The 20,846-nt window shown below is 41.3% G+C and overlaps 1 protein-coding gene across 3 annotated transcripts in view; it reads left to right on the top strand.

Moving 5' to 3' along the window:
• The window catches only part of Eif4enif1 (eukaryotic translation initiation factor 4E nuclear import factor 1), a 40,559-nt gene extending 19,951 nt beyond the window's left edge, over window positions 1–20,608 (top strand). For 2 of the 3 annotated variants that reach the window (XM_057771429.1, XM_057771430.1), the window contains exons 8-19: window positions 3,788–3,923; window positions 4,124–4,303; window positions 5,943–6,175; window positions 11,003–11,074; window positions 11,443–11,626; window positions 12,643–12,722; window positions 13,269–13,408; window positions 15,223–15,307; window positions 16,778–16,910; window positions 18,198–18,542; window positions 18,970–19,134; window positions 19,665–20,607. In XM_057771429.1, coding sequence (XP_057627412.1) covers window positions 3,788–3,923; window positions 4,124–4,303; window positions 5,943–6,175; window positions 11,003–11,074; window positions 11,443–11,626; window positions 12,643–12,722; window positions 13,269–13,408; window positions 15,223–15,307; window positions 16,778–16,910; window positions 18,198–18,542; window positions 18,970–19,134; window positions 19,665–19,903 — 1,992 coding nt within the window. In that variant the 3' untranslated portion in view covers window positions 19,904–20,607. Of the gene's footprint in view, window positions 1–3,787; window positions 3,924–4,123; window positions 4,304–5,942; window positions 6,176–11,002; window positions 11,075–11,442; window positions 11,627–12,642; window positions 12,723–13,268; window positions 13,409–15,222; window positions 15,308–16,777; window positions 16,911–18,197; window positions 18,543–18,969; window positions 19,135–19,664 lie in introns of all 3 variants that reach the window. The other variant, XM_057771431.1, reaches the window with a different exon arrangement.
• The last annotated feature ends 238 nt before the right edge of the window (window positions 20,609–20,846 follow it).

The following is a 20,846-nucleotide window of genomic DNA, read 5'->3' as shown; positions in this document are numbered from 1 at the left end:
CTTGCACATGTGCATATGCACACAAACACATGTGTGCACCTATACACAGGAACATCCTTATACATACCACACACATAAAATAAAAATAAACATGTATGAGCCAGGCAGTGATAGCACCTGCCTTTAATCCAGCACTCAGGAGGCAGAGACAGGCAGATCTCTGAGCTTGAGGACAGCCTGGTCTACAAAGTGAGTTCTAGGACAGCCAGGGCTACACAGAGAAACCTTGTCTCGAAAAATAAAAATTAAAAAAAATTTTTTTTTAATTAACATGTATGGAATTTGGGTGCACACATGTAATTTTAGTACTTGGGAGGCTGAGACAAGAGAAGTTTAAGTTAACTGGAGCTACATAGTCATTTCAAGGCCAGCCTGACTGCATGGTGAAACCTGCCTCAACTTTTTTTTTTTAATTAATTTATTTATTTATTATGTATACAACATTCTGCCTTGATGTATGCCTGCAGGCCAGAGGAGGGCGCCAGACCTCATTACAGATGGTTGTGAGCCACCATGTGGTTGCTGGGAATTGAACTCAGGACCTCTGGAAGAGCAGCTAGTGCTCTTAACCTCTGAGCCATCTCTCCAGCCCCTCAACTTTTTTTTTTATTTTCTTAGTTCAAAAAAAGAAAAAATGCCGTGCATGCCTTTAATTCTAGCACTCAGATGGCAGAGGCAGGCAGATCCCTGTCAGATTGAGGTCAGCCTGGTCTACAGAGAGAGCTCCAATGTTACACAGAGAAACCCTGTCTTGAAAAACAACAACAACAACAAAAAAGAATGAAAGAAAGAAAAACAACATAATATGAAACAGCTAATTATGGTTAAATTTGACTTAGTGTTTTTTCTCTCTCTTTTTTTCCAGGGAAGGGTATCTTTTGTTTTGTTTTGAGACAGTGACTCACTATGTAGCCTTAGCTGGCCTGAAACACAAGAGATTCACGTATCTTTGCTTCACGAGTGCCAACATTAAAGGCATGTACCACCACTCCCCAAATGTGTGTGTGTGTATATATATATTGAGAAGACGCAGTTAAAAACAAAACAAAAAAAAAAAAAACCTCTACTAGGTACAGCTGAAATATCATAGCTCCCAGCTCCTTCATCATCTGGTAGTGAAGGATATAGTGAAGGGTGTCCCAATTCAGAAGTCAGCTGTGTCTATTTCCTGTACAGGATGAGGTTCTGCTGTCCGAGTCCCTGCTTTGTCGTGTCTTAAAAATGACCAAACTTTTAGTCCGAAAGGATTTGGACTCAAGCACCTTGTTTTTTTGAGATGAGTATCTCTACAAATGTGTCTAAGAGCAAGTTTGTTTCTACTCTTTTCTTTTAAAATTTAACAACACTAATTTAGCGGCTGTAGAGAAGACTCAGTGATTGAGAGCACTGTCTGCTCTTGTAGAGGGCCTGGGTTTGATTTCCGGTATTCACATGGCAGCCATAACTGTCTCTTAACCCCAGTTCCAGGTTATCTAATGCACTGATACATGGTGCAAAGACATACACACAGGCAAAAACATCCATAATGTATTAAATAATAAAATATAATTTAAAAAAGAGCTGCACATTGGTGTCACTTGTCTTTAATACCAGCACTCAGGAGGCAGAGGCAGGCAGATCTATGTGAGTTTGAGGACCGCCAGGGATACTATAGAGAAACCCTCTCTCAAAAAACCATAACATAGGCCGGGCGGTGGTGGCGCACACCTTTAATCCCAGCACTCGGGAGGCAGAGGCAGGCGGATCTCTGTGAGTTCGAGACCAGCCTGGTCTACAAGAGCTAGTTCCAGGACAGGCTCCAAAACCACAGAGAAACCCTGTCTCGAAAAAAAAAACCAAAAAAAAAACCATAACATAAGTGGTCAGTGGTGGACAGTGCCTTTAATCCTAGCCCTTGTGTGTGTGTGTTGGGGGTGGCAGCAGAGGCCTCTGAGTTCAAAGCCAATCTGGTCTACAGAGTGAGTTCCGGTACAGCTAGGCGTACATAGAGAAACCCTGTCTCAAGAAAAGAAAACAAGAAAAAGGAAGCAAAGTCTAACTGAGCAAAACAGAAATTACTTTTCTCGCCTGGTGATGGTTGTACACATCTTTAATTCCAGCATTGGGGAGGCAGAGGCAGAGGCAGACAAATCTCTGATATCTAGGCCAACCTGGTCTACAAAGTGAATTACAGGACAGCTGAGCTACACGAAAAAACCCTGTGTGGGGCAGGGAGGAGAAAGTGTTTTTTCAGTATTTACTTAATTTTTTTAGAAAATGCCCAGATACTTTATGTCCTTTATTTTTGTCTTTGACTTTTCCTTTTTAGTAAGATTATGATAGAAACATTAAAATGCAAAGTCATCATTTTTGTAAATTAAAACTTTTTGAATAGATTAAGTAATTTACCTTTAAAATGTATTACTTTAGCCGGGCGGTGGTGGCGCACGCCTTTAATCCCAGCAGCACTCAGGAGGCAGAGACAGGTGGATCTCTGTGAGTTCGAGGCCAGCCTGGTCTGCAAGAGCTAGTTCCAGGACAGGAACCAAAAAAGCTATGGAGAAAACCTGTCTCGAAAAATCCAAAATAAATAAATAAATAAATAAATAAAATGTATTATTTTTAGTAAGGGTGAGTGCACACGTGTGATACAGTGCTTATGTGGAGGTCAGAAGCCAGCTTTTTAGAGTTGGTTCTTATGTGGATTCAGGTCATCAGGCTTGTACCATAGGTGCGTTTACCTGCTGAGCCATGTCACCAGCCCTAAAGTTTCTCATTTTTAAACATTGAAATAGTAACTACCTTCCAGGGTGTTTGTTTGTTTGGGGTTTTAGTGGATTTTGAGTTTTTGTTTTAATAAAATTCCTGCTAACACTAAATTGTATTTTGCCTGCACTCACTTGTTCCACTGAGATATATCATTTATGATACTTTTATATCCACTTTCTACACTTCGACTGGAGTTGTTATTCTCCTGTGTGTTTTTCTTCTTGATGCTTACTTTTTGAGATAGAGCATCAGTGTGTGACCCAAGCTGACCTCAACCCTTCCAAGTGCTTGGATTACCTGTGTTGCACCTCCCTTGGCTGGAATAATGATCTTTTTTTATTTTTTTCCCGATCTTTTCTTTTTTTGTTTGTTTGTTTTTTTGAGACAGGGTTTCACTGTGTAGCCCTGGCCCATACTAAAACTCACTCTGTAGACCAGGCTAGCCTTGAACTCAGAGATCTGACTACCTCTACCTCCCAAATTCTTGGACTAGAGATGTGTGCCCACCTACTGGCTATAGTGATCATTTCTTAGCTCTACGTTTCTATATCTTGGCTTCTTGAATTTGTCAGCGTTGAATATCATAATATTCCTTTCAATCCCGAGACAACCAGTTTAGAGCCAGGGATTTTCTTTAATCATTTCTTCATAAACAATCTCACTGAAGCCATCAGCATGGTGTCAGAGTACTTCACTCTGGTACGTATTGTGGTTTTGAAACTGAATCTCCTAAGATACCTTTTTTAATGGGGCAAACGGTAGAGAACTCTTAAGTAACATAGAGACTATGTTGTATATGCTTAGAAGGTCTGTGTTTTTTTGTTTTGATTTTGTTTATTGTTTATTTGTTTTAATGCCCAAATTTGAGTTGCTTAGGAAAGATCCGAAAGGGGAAGAAAAAGGCTCAACTCCTAAGTTCTGAAAGTGATTTGGGGTCAGCAGTGTCAAAGGAAGTTTCAGAGTCTTTGTCTTAACATTGAACCTTCATGTCCTTTTCACCTGGATCCTGTCACCTTAACCCCTCTGTCTCTCTTGTCAGATGATAGAAGATGTTCTGGGAGAAGGGTCAGTCTCTGCCAGCCGCTTCAGTAGGTGGTTCTCTAACCCAAGCCGGTCAGGGAGCAGATCTAGTAGCCTTGGATCTACACCACATGAGGAGCTTGAGAGACTCGCAGGTAAGAGAGCTTCACATTCTAGCCTTGTATGTGAATTGAGCCTCCCCTGGCGTGGTTCATTTTGTCCTTTACTCAGTGGTCCATTAGGGTTAAAGGAGTTTTGGATACTGAAAACCCTTCAGTTACTGCTCTTTTTATGTTGTTGAAGGGAAGTATGTATGTTCAATACCAACTGTGGGTATGTTTATTTACAAAATCAGGTCTGGATCAAGCCGTCCTCTCTCCTGGACAGAACTCGGGGAATTATTTTGCTCCTATTCCATCGGAAGACCATGCTGAAAATAAAGTGGACATTTTAGAAATGCTACAGAAAGCCAAAGTGGATTTAAAACCTCTTCTTTCTAGCCTTTCTGCAAATAAAGAAAAGCTTAAGGAGAGCTGTAAGTGTTTTTTGTTTAGCTATGTAAAGTTCCCATTCTTTTTTTTTTTTTTTGGTTTTTTTGAGACAGGGTTTCTCTGTAGCTTTGGTGCCTGTCCCGGAACTAGCTCTTGTAGACCAGGCTGGCCTTGAACTCCCAGAGATCCACTTGTCTCTGCCTCCCGAATGCCGGGATTAAAAGCGTGCGCCACCACCGCCCGGCAAAGTTCCCATTCTTAAGCAGTGGTTCTTATGTACTGCTTCTCATCAATTCAGAAGCATGGTGGGGATTAATTGAGGTTTTTCGAAAAGACTCAGTGTGTTGCCACACAACCTTGTGTCTTTTAAGCCCTGGCTGGCCTTAGAACTTGCTGTGTAAGCCAGGTTGGTCTATAACTCACAGAGAAGCTCTGGCCTCTGTCTCTACAGTGCTGGTATTAAAGGTATACACGATACCCAGCCTCCCTCCGATTTTTACTTAGGGTCCAGTGGTAACAACCCAGGACTGTTTCTTTTCTTTTTTTTTTTTTTTTTTAATTTATTTATTTATTTATTTATTATGTGTACAACATTCTTCTTCCATGTTTGCCCACACACTGGAAGAGGGCGCCAGGTCTCATTACAGATGGTTGTGAGCCATCATGTGGTTGCTTGGAATTGAACTCAGGACCTCTGGAAGAGCAGTCAGTGCTCTTAACCTCTGAGCCATCTCTCCAGCCCCCCTAGGACTGTTTCTGTCCTCCCAAGCATAGCTTGCCTATTCCTCACTACTGTGCCTCCATTTACAATGTTCTCACTTAGGCAACGAGTCCTTAGCATCAGTTAGCGCTGTGAGACCACAGCACAGGTTAGTTGCCGTTGAGCTGTCTGGGTTCTTACCCTGGTAGCAAAGTCTGGAGAGAGTTATTATAAGGTATCTTTCTGCCTGACACACAGGGTCTTGTCAATTTTTTTTGGTTTTGTTTGTTCTTGTTTGTTTGTTTGCGGGGGATGGGGGTTCTCTGTGTCATTTTGGCTGTCCTGGAACTCACTATATAAGATCTTACCAAGTTTTGAAAACTCCTACTCCATAGTTCTGCCCTCCCAGTTTCTAGCATTTAAATATTTTTGGTGTAGTTTATTCTGTTTCTTTTATTTTTATTATTATTTATGTGAATGTGTGTCTGTGTATGTGCTCAAGGTACAGGTTCTTTGGAACTGGAGTTCCAGTAAGTTCAGTTGTGAGCTGTCTGGTGTGAATGCTGGTAATTGAACTCAGGTCCTGTAAGAACAAATATGTGTTCTTAACCACTGAGCCATTTTTTTCCAGGTGTGTTCCCCTATCCGTTCGTTTTTTGAGTCAGGGTCTTTGTAGTCCTTGCTGTCCTGGAACTCTGTATGTACAGTGTACCTCAAACTCCCTTTGATCTGTCTGCCTGTGCCTCCTTAGTGCTGGGATTAAAGGTGTGTGCCACCTTGCCCATCCGTGTCTTTCTGTGTACATAATTATAGCCTTATTCCTACTAAAATACTATGATTTTAAGTGTTCAGTTTGTCTGTTTTCATTGGCAGCCTTTTTGACAGCCTCACTTCAGTTATGAAATAATTGTCATGACAGCCAATGAGAATTCCTACCAAATACCCCTTTGCTTGGTGTAACCAGAGCTTTCTCAACTTCTCAGCACATTCAGGGGTTGTACTTTCAGTTGAAGAGGTAGAAGCAGGGCTCAAAGGCTTGAAGGTGGACCAGCAAATGAAGAATTCAACTCCCTTCATGGCGGAACATTTAGAAGAGACACTGAGTGCTGTAACTAGCAATCGACAGCTCAAGAAAGATGGAGATATGACTGCATTCAACAAACTAGTGAGCACCATGAAGGCAAGTGGAACTTTGCCTACTCAGCCCAAAGTCAGTGTAAGTATTCAGAAAACCTCACCCAGTCTCTTTTCCTGTTTCGGTATGACCTCCCACTGCAATAATAAATGGTATTTTGAGTAGATTGGAAATTTCTTTAGAAGTTGTTTGGTCTTTGGTGTTTATTTGTTCCTTGATTATGGATATGCTATTTGTTAGTAGAAAAAAGCATATCTGTGGATAATGTATATGTCTGGTACAATAGGATGATTGAATAATTCAGTTTAACTCATTTCTACATAACTTTATGAAGTCCTTTCCTAAGAAATAAAAGTAACTGAGTTGTGGATATAGCCCAGTGGGAGAAACACAACCTAATATGTAGGATCACCATTGCAAAAGAGAAACTTGTCCCTCGAGCTGAACTGAACATAGTGATGTATGTCTGTTTTTTTGTTGTTTTTTTTTTTTTTTTTTTTTTTTTGTGGTTTTTCGAGACAGGGTTTCTCTGTGGTTTTGGAGCCTGTCCTGGAACTAGCTCTGTAGACCAGTTTGGTCTCGAACTCACAGAGATCCGCCTGCCTCTGCCTCCCGAGTGCTGGGATTAAAGGCGTGCGCCACCACTGCCCTGCTTAGTGATGTATGTCTGTAGTCCTAGTATCTGAGAGGATCAGGAGCTCAGGGACAGCCAGGCCCAGTGATGATCAAGTCAGGTATGCTGACACATGCTTTAACCCCAGCACTCAGGAAAAGGGAGGTATATCTCTTGAGTTCAAAGCCAGTCTCAGCTACATAGTGACACCCTATCTCAAACGTAAATAAATATGCTGGGCGGTGATGGCACATGACTTTAATCTCAGCACATGGGCAATATCAAAAAAAAAAAACTGTCAAACCAAAGGGAAAAAAAGTAAAGAAATATATATATATATATGTAAAGATGCTATGTTTTTAGAGGTGCTCGATGGAAATTTTCTAGTTATCCAGCTGTTAATACGAGATTTTTCTGTTTGTTCTGCTTTTCAAGATAAGGTTTCTCTGTGTAGCTCTGACTCTCCTGGAACTTGCTCTGTAGACCAGGCTGGCCTCAAACTTAGAGTTCTACCTGTCTCTGCCTCCCAAGTGCTGGAATTAAAGACATAAGCCACAAACACCCTACAAGATTTTATAGTAAAATTTTTTAAAGATTTATTTAATTTTTTTATATATTAGCATTTTGTCTGTGTACTGCTTGCATGCCTGGTACACACAAAGGCCAGAAAAGAGTGTCAGACCCTCCTGGCACTGGACTTTCAGATGATTGAGTCACAATGTGGGTTCTGGGAACTGAACCTAGGTCCTCTGGAAGGGCCGCAAAGTGTGCTTAACCACTGAGCAATCTCTCCAGCCCCCTAATGTAAAATCTTTATTTTCGCACTTTGTATTCCTTGTATCTGTCTGGATTACCTGTGTTCTTGATTAAACAGTCACACAGATTTATTGACATACCAAAAATGGAGGTGAGCATGATAGGGCAGGTTGGTGGTCCCATCACTACTTGGAAAGTGGTTGTAGGATAAGCACAAGCTCAAAGGGTCTAGAAAGACCCTATCTCCTTTTTTAAAAGTACATATCAAATATCATAGCAGTTTTTAAAGCGTGAGTTTCAGCCATAGTCTTCATCTTACACTCTTCCTTTATGATACTAAGTAACAGGGAGACAGGGTAGATCTGAAGAACGAAGTCTAGTCTTAGTTACTATGTTATATCAGATCTGCCAAATTGAATTTACCTCTTTTTCTTCAATCCTTTTTGCCTAGCAACTACAAGTAGCTAAATGATTAACTGTGATGATGGTAGCTGGTAGCGCACACCTTTAATCCCAGCTTAGGCAGAGGCAGGTGAATATCTGTGAGTTCAAGTTCCAGGAAAGCCAGAACTGTTATACAGAAAAACCTTGTCTCAAAAAACCAACCCCTCCACACAAAAAAATGTATTAAAGATATTTTGTGTGCATGTATGTGTTTTTGTGGGCATATTTGTCCCCCAACATGTGGAGGTTAGAAAACAACCTGAGAGAGTCAGTTTTCTCTTTGCACTTTGTGAGTCCTGGAATTGAATTTGGGTTGTCATGCAACACATACTTTTCCTGTTGATTCATCTCTCCAGCCCTGATTGTTTTTATACCCAGTGAAGGGGATGATTTTTCAGTTTTTCTTACCTGATCAACAGTTAAGGTCAAACAGAGGTGCCGTCCTCTTGCCCACTTGAAGGACATTTCAGGCTATAACATAAAATTCAAAGGGAATGATCCTATAAACTGCTTCAGAGTTAACTTCCACATAATAGGTATAAATGCTATAAAATGAGGGACACACATGTTTCTAGCCATGGCATACATCCTGTATTGGGGGATTTAAGGTAGAATGATTATAAGTTGAAGGCCAACCTGAGTTTTTGCTATCATGAGCTACATACAGAACAAGTCCTGGCTCATAAAACCAAGGGCTGTGCATGGAATTCCCTGCCCCCACCTTGGTATTTCAGAACTAACTTGTTTTGTCATTTGAATCTTTTTTTTTTTTTTTTTTTTTTGGTTTTTCGAGACAGGGTTTCTCTGTGGTTTTGGAGCCTGTCCTGGAACTAGCTCTTGTAGACCAGGCTGGTCTAGAACTCACAGAGATCCGCCTGCCTCTGCCTCCCGAGTGCTGGGATTAAAGGCGTGCGCCACCATCGCCCGGCTTTGTCATTTGAATCTTGTAGGATTTCTTTTTCCTTTAGTGTGAATATCCAAACAAGTGGAGACAAAGCAGCTGGGAGCAGTTGGGAGGAGGAAGCAGGGGGAGAATGGCAGGTTTGAGACCAGCCTGGGCTACATAAACAGACTGTGTCTTGAGAGGGAAAGAAGGGAACTCAGTATTTCATGTCTCAACCTTTTATTTTATTGCACAATATTGACCCTGAGTCGTGAGTGCACTTGGTTTGATGTTGGAGTTTCAAGTGCTCTTACGTACATCTAGTTTCAGCTATGGTGAGGGAATGAACCTCAGACCCCTGCTAACAAGATTGAGATATAAAGTGGATAGATTGATATTTACACCAACTTAGAATATATCATGTTGCTCGGTTTGCATGTGAGGTCCTGGTCTGCTACTAAAGTCAGTGTCTTCAGTCATTACTGCTGAATAATAGTTCTCATCTGCCACTGTCTTTCTAAGTAATGAAGTTCACTCTCAAACTGTATTTCTTGGAATTGCAGATTATGCTGCAAATATGCTAAGCCATGTAGTAAGTTACCTACTCTTAAAATCATCTGCATTTAGCCTCAGTTCCAAAGCCAACAATAAAAGTCTTTGAACCTGCTGTAGACTTGACAGCTCCCTCTAAAGGAAGGGGAATTGCAACAGAAAGTACTGCTGACTAAGCTCAAGGGCCACACAGTACTCAGACATGCAGTAGGGTGCAGGTTAATTGTACAAAGCAAAAGAACATTGACATATTAAAAGCAGAGATTGAACTTTGTTCTGCATATGAGAAACATTTTTAAGAACTTAATTTGAAATAGTAATGTAGTCGTAATAATAATAATAGTTCCAGGGTTTGGGTGTTGTTTTGAGACAGGGTCTCTTTATGTCACCCTGGCTGTCCTGGAACTCACCATGTAGACCAGGATAGCCTGGAACTCAGATCTACCTGCCTCTGTCTCAAGTGATTGGATCTAAAGGCATGTGCTACCACTCCTGGCTGAAACTCTGAAACATTAACAATTCTGGCCAAATTTGGAATGTTATTATTTTTGTTTTAGTTTTGTGACTCTTAGCATCATGTTCAGGCCTCTCATGCTTTCTAGACAAAGGCTGTGCTTCTTGCCTATCTCCTGGCTATATTTCATGCGGCCCAAGCTTCTCAAATTCCTATTTGTTCCGCCTCACCCACCAGAGTGCTAGAAAGAATAGTGTGCATCACTGTCGTACCTAGCCTGTTGTGCTGCTGTTTTTAGTTGTTGTCTGGTTGGTTCTGGTTTGGGGTTTGTTTTTTTTTTTTCTGTTTGTTTTGTTTTTTGAGACAAGGTTTCTCTGTATAACTTTGGAGCTTGTTGAGGAATTCTCTCAGACTTGGACTCAAAGATCTGCCTGCCTCTGCCTCCCAAATACTGGCTTTCTGGTCTGTTTTTAAAGTTTTATTTAGTTTTGTTTTAGGTGTATGATTATTTATCTGCGTGTATATATGTGCATGTCTTATGTCTATGGATTTTAGAATATGTGTGGTCCCCTGGAACTAGAGTAATAGATGGTTGTGAGCCATAAAGATGGTACTGGCCATAAAGCCCAGGTTGTACCTTTGGAAGAGCAGCCAGTGCTCTTAACTACTGAACCATCTCTCCAGCTCCTTGTGTTTTGGTTTTTTTTTTTAAATATTTATTCATTTATTTGTTATGCATACAATATTCTGTCTGTGTATGCCTGCAGGCCAGAAGAGGGCACCAGACCCCATTACAGATGGTTGTGAGCCACCATGTGGTTGTCGGGAATTGAATTCAGGACCTTTGGAAGAGCAGGCAATGTTCTTAACCACTGAGCCATCTCTCCAGCCCCCTCCAGCTCCTTGTTTTTAATACTCTCTTTCATCAGTAAATCTTCTTATTGATAATGATCAGTAAAGGTTTCTTCAAAGATGGACTACTGCTGGCTTAGAGAGTCTTTCCTAATACCTCTTCGTGTACATGGGAAGTCTGTTGAGACACATGCGGCGAGAGTAGGGGTGAGCTGGTTGAACTCCGTTCTCTGTGACTTGAGCATCATTTTGCTGTTAACTGTCAACTCCCTTGGGAATATTTGCTGTTTTTTATGTGGTCCCCAATAAAATTTGTCTTAAAGTTATAACCAGTTTTCTTCCTTTCTTTTTTAGCGAAACCTTGAAAGTCACTTGTTGGCTCCGGCTGAAGTTCCAGGCCAGCCTGTCCCTAAAAACATCCTACAGGTATGTTACAGTCTTAGACTAATCCCTCAGAGTGACCTTTGTGTGGCAGTCAGGGATGTACTATTGCTACCTAACATCATTTGCTATGTTGCTAATCCAAGTGGGTGGGCTGTGATGCTTTAAATGGTTCTGGTTTGCCAGTCTGCAGTTTCTGTGGAATTTGAGAACCTGATCTGTTTTTCTAGCACTAACTTAAGGCAAATGTTGGTAGCTAAAACATTTGGGGAAATGTCCTACATGTGCAGATGCCAGCTCCTCAGTGGTGCATGAGAGACATTGACTGACTTCCAAAAATGGACTCCTCTTTCAATACTTTGGACTAGAAAGAAGTAGATTTGTTCACAGGGATCTGGCATTTCTGCCTATAGGAACTCCTTGGTCAACCGGTTCAGAGACCTGCTTCTTCCAATCTTCTCAGTGGCCTTATGGGGAGCTTGGAACCTACTGCATCTTTATTGAGCCAAAGAGCGCCCTCTCCTCCTATGTCACAGGTGTTTCAAACTCGAGCAGCGTCAGCAGACTATCTTCATCCAAGGATACCATCACCAATTGGTAACTAGCTCCTTACTGCTGGGGATTGAACCCTGCGCCTCATATCTACCAGTTAAGCACTCCACCATTGACTAGGTTCCCATCTCAGTACCTGCTCTTACATGTCCAAGAAGGTTAGACTTCTTCCCTGGACTTGGCAGTCTTTGAAGAATTTGAAAGGAAATGAGTCCTTCCTTTCAGTTCATGTAGAAAGTGTAAAGTCAGAGTAGAAGAGAGTTTTTTTTTTTTTTTGAGCTCCCCTTTTTAATAAATATGTTCATAGTAAACGAGTATAGCTCTTTAGTTTTCTTGTTAAGAGAATTCAGCTGAAAAGTTAATTTGGATTCTTAGGTCTGTTTTTGATTTGAGGAAAGCCAGGAAGTGATGATACACTCCTTTAATCTCAGCACTTGGGATGATGAAGCAGGAGGATCTCAAGTTTTAAGGCCATGCTGGGCTACATAGTGAGTTTGAAACTACATGAAGGAGCCAGTCACAGAGTAATGACTTTCTGGACGAGCAGTTGAAGTTGGTTCACAGTGAACTGTGAAATCCTTTGTTGCTTCAGTATGTGCCTAAAACAAGCACTTTCAGAAAGCTGTGTTAGTGTCTTTGCCATCAAACCACTGGAGACTGCCGGCTCCTTGCCTTTGCCAATCAGATACCTTAATATTTGCTTGCAATCATATAGAGTTGTGTGGGAACTGACCCTCAGAGCTCTGGACTCTACTTTAGTGCCAGCTAGCTTGTCAAGCATGGCCAGATTGCTGAAGAGAAAATTTGTGAGCCGGAGAGCTCCCAGCTCTGAAAAGGACAAAGGTGACAGCTTAATGGGAAGAAGGTTACACCAGCAGTTGAGGCCAGAATAACTCTGCTTAAGGTCCACATATACACTGTGGGAGGAGAGACGAAAGGGGATGTTTTATCGGCCAAAGAATCAACACTTCCCCGTTAAGCAAGCACAACAGGGTGGGGGTGCTTACGTTGTCCTTGGCACTAATGCTTGACAGTTATTGATTCTGGAAATTTTCTGGCAGGTTTCCCATCAGGACCCCAGCAGCTACTTGGAGATCCATTCCAAGGCATGCGCAAGCCTATGAGCCCTGTCACAGCCCAGGTCAGGCTGAGCTCTTTCTCAGACCTAGTCTCCTTGCCTTTTCACACTTGCTGTTGCTTGTAGGGTGGAGATTGATATGCAACAATGAAATACATAGTTTGTTCTGCAATGATACTTTACTTCAAGTTCATTCATAGGAGAAAATTGCTGAGTGATGAGTACTATATAAATTAAAAAAAAAATTAGATTTATGTATATGAATACTTTGTTTATGTTTGTGTACCACATGTGTGCTCATTGCCCAGAGAGTTTTCAAGAAGTCATCAAATCCCCTGGAACTAGAGTTATGACATTTGTGTACTGCCATGTGGGTGCTGGGAATTGAACCTCTGGATACTCAGCAATAGCAATAAATATTCTTAACCACTGAGCCATCTCTCACCCCACTATTTAAATTTTAAAAATATTATTTAGTGGACAGCAGCATAACTTAAATATTTGTCATATTGTTTTCTTAGCTACCTTTTAAACCATGAGACAGACCATTGTGGAAAATTGAACTTCTTCATTTTTTCATTCATTGTCCCCTGCCATTCTGTTGAGCAGATGAGCCAGCTAGAATTGCAGCAGGCTGCCTTGGAGGGGCTGGCCCTCCCACATGACCTTGCAGTACAGGCAGCATCCTTCTATCAGCCTGGTTATAACAAACCACAAGTGGATAGAACCAGAGATGGACTGAGAAACAGGTAAACTTCTAATGCTACTTATGCAGATTTGGGTACTGATTTATAAGTAGCCTTCTGAAGTTGGTAAATCATATATATGGTTGTATATGCTGATCCAATGTAAGATGGGCATTCCATCCCACTACAGATTCTATTTATAGAGAAAATTCAGTTGAATTGTACAGAATCCTGCTATGTGCCGTGTTGATATTATCAGTTTGCCCCCCTCTGAAGTGCCCACTGTCTAGCCTCTAAAAATAAGCACTACCTTAATTTTCTTATTCTATATATTTTGTATCTTAATTTTAATTGATTTTTTTTGAGTTTCAGTTAACTAATTCATCATGATAGTCTCATAATTTTATATTACAGTTTAATTTGCTACAAGAAAATATATTTTAAAATTTACAATGCTTCTACTGGTTAATTTCTTTTATTTTTACTGTGCCAGGGATTGAACTCAGGGCCTTGGATATACTAGACTCTTTCACGCCCCCACCACTAGCCCTTGTTTCTGTTTTATTTTGTTGCTTTTTAGGCAATGCCCTTGCATTTCCCCCACGCTGTTCAGACCCAAATAATCACACAGAAACTATATTGATATTTTAATATATTAATAGTTTAATATTAATAAACACTGCTTGAATTATTAACTCGGGTTCTTATTAAATAACTCTTACATCTTAAATTAACCCATTTTTATTAATCTGTGTATCATCACAAGGCTGTGGCCTACCGGTATCGGTTCTAGCTGCTGGCTGATGTCTGTCTCCTTCGGCAGCTACATGGCGTCTCCTTGATTCTGCCTACTTTCTCTCTATATCTCTGTTCGGATTTCCCACCTGGCTTTACTAAGCCATTGGCTGAAACAGCTTCTTTATTTTATTATTATTTTATTACCCTGGTAATAAAACATATTCATAGCATACACAGAGGAATCCCACATCATTGCTTAGTTTTGTTTTTTTTGGGGGGGTTTTGTCGTTTTTGCTTTTCAAGACAGGGTTTCTCTGTTTAACAACTCTGGCTGTCCTTGAATTCACTTCATAGACCAAGCTGATCTCGAACTTACAGAAATCCTCATGCCTCTGCCTCCTGAGTGCTGGGATTAAAGGCTCCAGGACAGCCAGGGTGATTACACAGAGAAATACTGTCTCAAAACGCCCTCTGGAAAAAGGAAAAAAAGAAACAAAACATAAAAGGGGTAAATGATAAATTGTGTGAAACCCCCATGTACACTTAAGATACATTGCCTAGTTTATGAACACTGATTGGAAAGCTTATAGATTGAGGATCCCATCATTGCCTGAGATTCAGAGGGTTTCAGTCACTAACAATTGGTATAAGTGCAGGGAGTACACATAGTCTATTCCTCAACCTGTTTCCCATTTTCCTCCAGGCTAAGGGAGAATAAGTAGAATAGCTTGGGATAGTGCCTCCCAGCAGACGCAGGAGAACATCTGCATTCAAGACCAGCATGGTCTACATAGTGAGTTTCAGAGTAGACAAGACTATGTAGAGAGACCCTATCTTAAAAAAAAAAAAAAAAAAAAAAGATTTTTTTTCACTGGCCAGTGATGGTGCATGCCTTTAATCCCAGTACTCAGGAGGTAGTGAAAACTGGATCTCTGTGAGTTCAAGGCCTGCCTGGTCTACTGAACGAGTTTCAGGACAGGCTCCAAAGCTATATAGAAACCTTGTCTAGAAACCAAAAAAAGGAATTAAGCTGGATAAGTGAAAGGTGTGCTAAGTTCCTGGAGTGTTATTGAATTACATGGTTTTAGACTTGGCATTAAGTAGTTGAGAACTGACACTGTTAATGGATCTGTTCCCAGGCAACAGCGAGTCTCAAAGTCACCAGCACCCATGCACCGAGGAAATTCCTCTTCCCCAGCTCCTGCTGCCTCCATCACAAGCATGGTCAGTGACTTTTGGTAACTGAATGGCTCTAAGATTTCTTCATCTGGTTATCTGTTATGCCAGTGTGCTCCCTGTGTCTCTGAATGCCTTCCACAGGATTATTGACTTTTTATGCCTATTTATTTATTATGTCTTCCCTCCCCTAACTTATTATTCTACTAAAGTCCCTACATTGAAAAGTATGCTCTAGGAGATAGACAAACTTGTGCCAGGATACAGTAAGACATCACTGCTTAAAATAAAGCTGGGCCAGGCCTGGTAACATACACTTAATGGCATCACTTAGGAGGCAGAGAGGCAAATGGATCTCTGAGTGGAAGGCCAACCTGTGCCTAGGGAGAACCTTTCTAAAAAACAAACTAGAATAGCTGGTGTGGGGAAGTAAAGGACAGAGGTGAGGCAGGAGATCAGAAGAGTGACTTGTTCAGTGAGCATGCTGGCAGGTCCACAGATTGTTCTGTTCTATCGTGGGTTTGTTATTTGAGGTGCTAATCTAGCTTTACCACTGCCTTTTTTTTAAATATTTATTTATTCATTATGTATACAATATTCTGTGTTATGCCTGCAGGCCAGAAGAGGGCACCAGACCCCATTACAGATGGTTGTGAGCCACCATGTGGTTGCTGGGAATTGAACTCAGGACCTTTGGAAGAGCAGCCAGTGCTCTTAACCTCTGAGCCATCTCTCCAGCCCCCTGCCTTTTTTTTTTTTAATAGTTTTTAATTTCACCTCTACAGACCTGTATCATCCTATCAAAGCTGATAGACAAGGGGGAAAAAACAATTGTTTTGTGGTTCAAGACTCCACATGGGTCTCTGCACTAAGCACCTCAAAGCTTTTGTTTTAGAGAGATTCTGGAAGCTTTATCAGTTAGATCTTGTCTCCTGCCTTTCAAATTTTGGGCACATGCATAATAAAAATCATTAAAAAAATAACAGAAACAAGAACAAAGGACCCTCAATGGTAAGTGAGGAAAGCTTTAAGATAATTGGATTTTCTTACACACAATATTTTTAAAAGAAAAATACCAGGAACAAGGAGTATCATATGTTCTGAGGTTGTCTTTGAAGCATCCCTTCTGTGTTTACTAAGGTACAGTTCCAGCTATGCCCTTCTCTTCTTCCCCATCCTATCCCAGGCTTGATAAGCATGAGAAGAGAGACATTTTTACAGGTGAACAAGGGCTGAAGCTCTTGCCTCTTTGTGTTTTCTTCCAATGTCTATAGACCAGACCATTAGAGTTGCTAGAGTTCCCTCTGCCTACACAGACAAAATGGGGACTCTTCCCTCTGTGGAATGGCTTCACCGGTGAAGCCAGGCCCAAGGTGGGTGCTGCATACATAGTGGTCAAGTACTTCCAAGCATTTGTAAGATCCTAGGTTTAAATCCCAGTATTCAAAACCAAAAAATCCTGGCTTAATATTACAGAAAGGCACTTGAGTATGCTAATTCTGCCTCTCTTCTCTGCAGCTTTCTCCTTCCTTCACCCCTACCTCAGTGATTCGGAAGATGTATGAAAGCAGAGAGAAAAGCAAGGAAGACATAACACCTGGAACAGTGGTTCCTGGAGATTCTAAAGAAGATACTCAGAAGGCCAGTGAAGGTACTACTAACCTGTATCAGAACATAGGCATGCATGACTGCAATGTCAGGGAGGTGGGTTGGGTGAGCTCACAGTCAAACTTGCTCACTTGATATTCTGTCCAGCTGGGATAACAGGTGTGCTCTAGCTTAGGACTCCTATTAGTCTACCAGGTTGAATGATAGATTCATTTAGCATATTAATACACTTCAGTTCTTATTAACATTTTTATGTTTTTGTATGCATTGTCTCGAGGTATGTCTCCACAAGAGGGCATCAGATATTCTGGGCCCAGAGTTATAGGTGGTTATGAGCATACATGTAGGTGCTGGAAATGAACTTAGGTCTTCAAGAGCATCCAGAGCTTTTAACTGCTGATCTGTATCTCTAACCCCACCTCTTCATATGAACCAAAGATACTGTTTGCTCCACCATTGGTGTAGAGCAAGACACTTAACTAAATTGGGCTGTTTTTGTGGTCTGGTTTTACTAATAGCTGTCCTTTGGCTGAAGGGAGTATAGAATAGACACGGGCTTCCTTTTTTTGTTACAGGTTTTTGGTTGATTGGTTGTTTCATTTGAGACAGAATCTCACTGTGTAATCCTAACCTCACAAAGTCCTGGGATCTAAGAAACTACCTCCTAAGCCTGGCAATTAGTGCCATTTGTTTTTATATGAGTCTCTTTAAGTTCTTTTGTGTTGTATCAAAAATTCGTTATGCACTGGGAATGTAGCTCAGTGTTAGAACACTTGCTTAGTATGTGCAAGACCATGGGTTCATGTCTAATACCCTTAAAGAAAGGAAAATGAAAAAGCAAAACAAAAATTCCAGCATGGAATTGGAAGACCTTAAAACTTGGCATCTACAGGCCGGAGATACGGCTGAGAGCACTGGTTGCTTTTATACGACCTGGGTTCAATTCCCAGCACCCATGTGGCTGTTCACAACCATCTGTCACTTCAGCCCTGTTGTATCCAGCAGCTTCACATGACGCACAGACATACATACAGGCAGAACACCTATCCATACATGGAAAATAAAAATAAAACAAATTTTAGCATCTAGTCCTAGCTCAAGGCCTTAACTACTCCATGACCCTAACTCAACTCTCCTAGGCTTTTGGAGAGTTGCAGGTATGTATGTCTACATTTAAGGCAAATGGCGTTCCATGATATCATCTAAACTGCTGAATCAGAATCAAATAAGAATTGCCAGCTTTTTAAAAAAGTTTGCTAGTCTGTTGGGGATTGAAATAAGTTGGGAACTGGTGTCAGTACCAAAATGTTCTATGACTGAATCCTTACAGAGAACCTGCTGTCATCTAATTCCATGCCCAATAATGATCAAGACTCTTCTCCTACGACAAATCCTAAACTCTCGACATCACAGTGGTCTTCGTGCTCCACTCCTCTGTCCCAGAACAACCGTTATACCAAAGAGCAAGATTACCGACCTAAAGCAGCCGGGAGAAAAACACCCACCTTAGCACCCCCAGGTCCAGGAACACCTTTTCTTCGCCCTCCCCACCAAGTTCCCCTGGTCCCTCATGTTCCTATTGTTCGGCCTGCTCACCAGCTTCACCCAGGGTTAGTCCAAAGGTTGATAGCCCAAGGAATACATCCACAGCATCTTCCAAGTTTGCTCCAAGCTGGTGAGTTTCTGACTGGGTGCGGGTGGTCAGTAATGTTGCATCATGGTAGGTAGGTATACATAGGGGTCTGCTCCCTTTAGATCATTAAGATTAGGGAGCCTGGCTTTGGTGTTCATTTAAAATTGTCTCTTGTGTGTACACTTGTGTGTCCTGACACATGTATGGAGGCAGAGGCAGGCGGATCTCTGAGTTTGAGGCCAGCCTGGTATATAGAGCTAATTTTAGGACAGCCAAGGCTACACAGAAGCCCTGTCTTGAAAAATAAAATGAAGTGGCATTTTATAATTTTTCAGTACCCTAAAAAAACTAGTGTGCCACAATATCCAACACTCTTAAGTTTCCAAATCAGCAAAAATTTGTGGTAAAACTTGAAATTTTTAGGTACATTCGACACAACTTCTCAGAAATTTCTTTTACTCTCCATCAGGTGTGCTTCCCCCTGGGATAGACATGGCTCCTTTACAGGGAATATCTGGCCCACTTCTGGGACAACCCTTGTACCCTTTCTCTGCTGCTAGTCACCCTCTCCTAAATCCTCGCCCTGGAACCCCTCTGCACCTGGCAATGATGCAGCAGCAGCTGCAGCGCTCAGGTAAGGTTCAGCAATGAGCCAGGCTAGCTGACCACACTGACGTTTCTGAGATACTTCCAGTAGCAGTCACTTATCAGCAACTCCTTGTCCCTTAGCTGGTTCTAGTAGGTACGGGTGTCCCTAGAGAAACGGGTGAAGGGGACTGATCATGCCATCTATGGCTGCGAGGACCATGGGAGCTAGGAATGCTTTGGCGTTCGTTTCACCCCTTTGAAGGCAGATAATCCTGACTACGTCAGGTCATCCTTGGTGGGTTTATAGCACTGGCTTCCAAGTGCATTAGCTTTTCCTATATAAAGTCATCTAGCATTCTGCATTTTTTTAGGAAACCCTGCAGTAAATCCTTTGGTAGACACCCCACCCCTGAAAGTAACAGGAAACTATTGCAGCAAAGTAGGTCATAAAGTACTATCAATAGTATTTGGGAGTGAGTATCCAAGGGCCCTCTTATTAGACCTGTAAATATAGAAATGAGTGGAGTGTGAGCAGTTTCCTTGCTACAGCACCAGGTGACACTCTTCTCTCCATAGTTCTGCATCCTCCAGGCTCTGGTTCCCAGGCAGCAGCTATCAACGTTCAGACTCCTCCTAATGTGCCCAGCAGATCAGGCCTGCCCCACATGCACTCCCAGATGGAGCATCGTACCAGCCAAAGGAGCAGCTCTCCTGTGGGCCTTGCAAAATGGTTTGGCTCAGATGTGCTACAGCAGCCTCTGCCCTCTATGCCCACCAAAGTCATCAGTGTAGATGAACTGGAGTACAGACAGTGAGCAGGGCAGACAGACAAGCTTACCCATCTGGAACTATGGTAGCATCCTGGCCATGATGCTCATTCCCTATCTTTATTTATGGGCTTTTACATTGGAGCACATTGTGTGAAGGGACCCACATACCTACCGTGATCTACATTATGAGATTGTTAACCAATCAAATGGAGCTTACATGGTCCAAATACAAGGGACACAATATTATCAGTCCTTGAAATCTTTCTTTTATAAAATATGTGAATGAAGTGTAGGTGTCTTCTAGAGGTGACACCTAAGGGTTCTGGAAAAAAAAATGTATAGACCCTTATGTACAGACCTGTGTATAAACTTTTGTACATACGTATCGGATAGCTTTTTTGAACTTATACAGCTGTACATAAAGTAGCTATTAGGCCTGTGTCAACTGTTTGGAATTTTTTTCACTTGTATATTTGGGACTTTTTCTTTTGATTTATTAAAAGTTGCATATGCCACGTGTGTGAACAAAATGACTGGTTCTGTGTTTATTTCCTCCATGAGTCTCTTGTTTCTAACACTTCACTGTCACATCCTTAGGTTTCTCTTGCACATTTTGACTTACAAGTTCTATACTTTTCATGCATGTAAAGTTCCCATCGCATTAGTTTAAGTTGGGCTAAACCTCAAGGATATCAATATTTACCCTTTTCAAAATCAAATTGACCACATGAAAATCTGTTGGGGAAATCATGTATATGATAGTTTTCTGAAACTTACTATTCCACCTTGTTAATTCAGTTTAACTCAATTTTGACCTGTTAATGTCCTATCTTTCCCTTGCCTCTGCTGTTAGCTCCTCCTATACTGTATCTAATCTTTCCACACAAAATTTTTACTTAGAATCTAAAGTATTATATAAATTTTAGGAAAAACATTCTGAAGGATAGTGTTATCCTGATGGTTTTTCAGTCCTAAATTTTTTTTTTAA

This window comes from Chionomys nivalis, chromosome 6 (genome assembly GCF_950005125.1).
Source record: "Chionomys nivalis chromosome 6, mChiNiv1.1, whole genome shotgun sequence".
Lineage (NCBI taxonomy): Eukaryota > Metazoa > Chordata > Mammalia > Rodentia > Cricetidae > Chionomys > Chionomys nivalis.
Note: the sequence above shows the minus strand (reverse complement) of the source record. Positions and strands in the feature narration are given on the sequence as shown.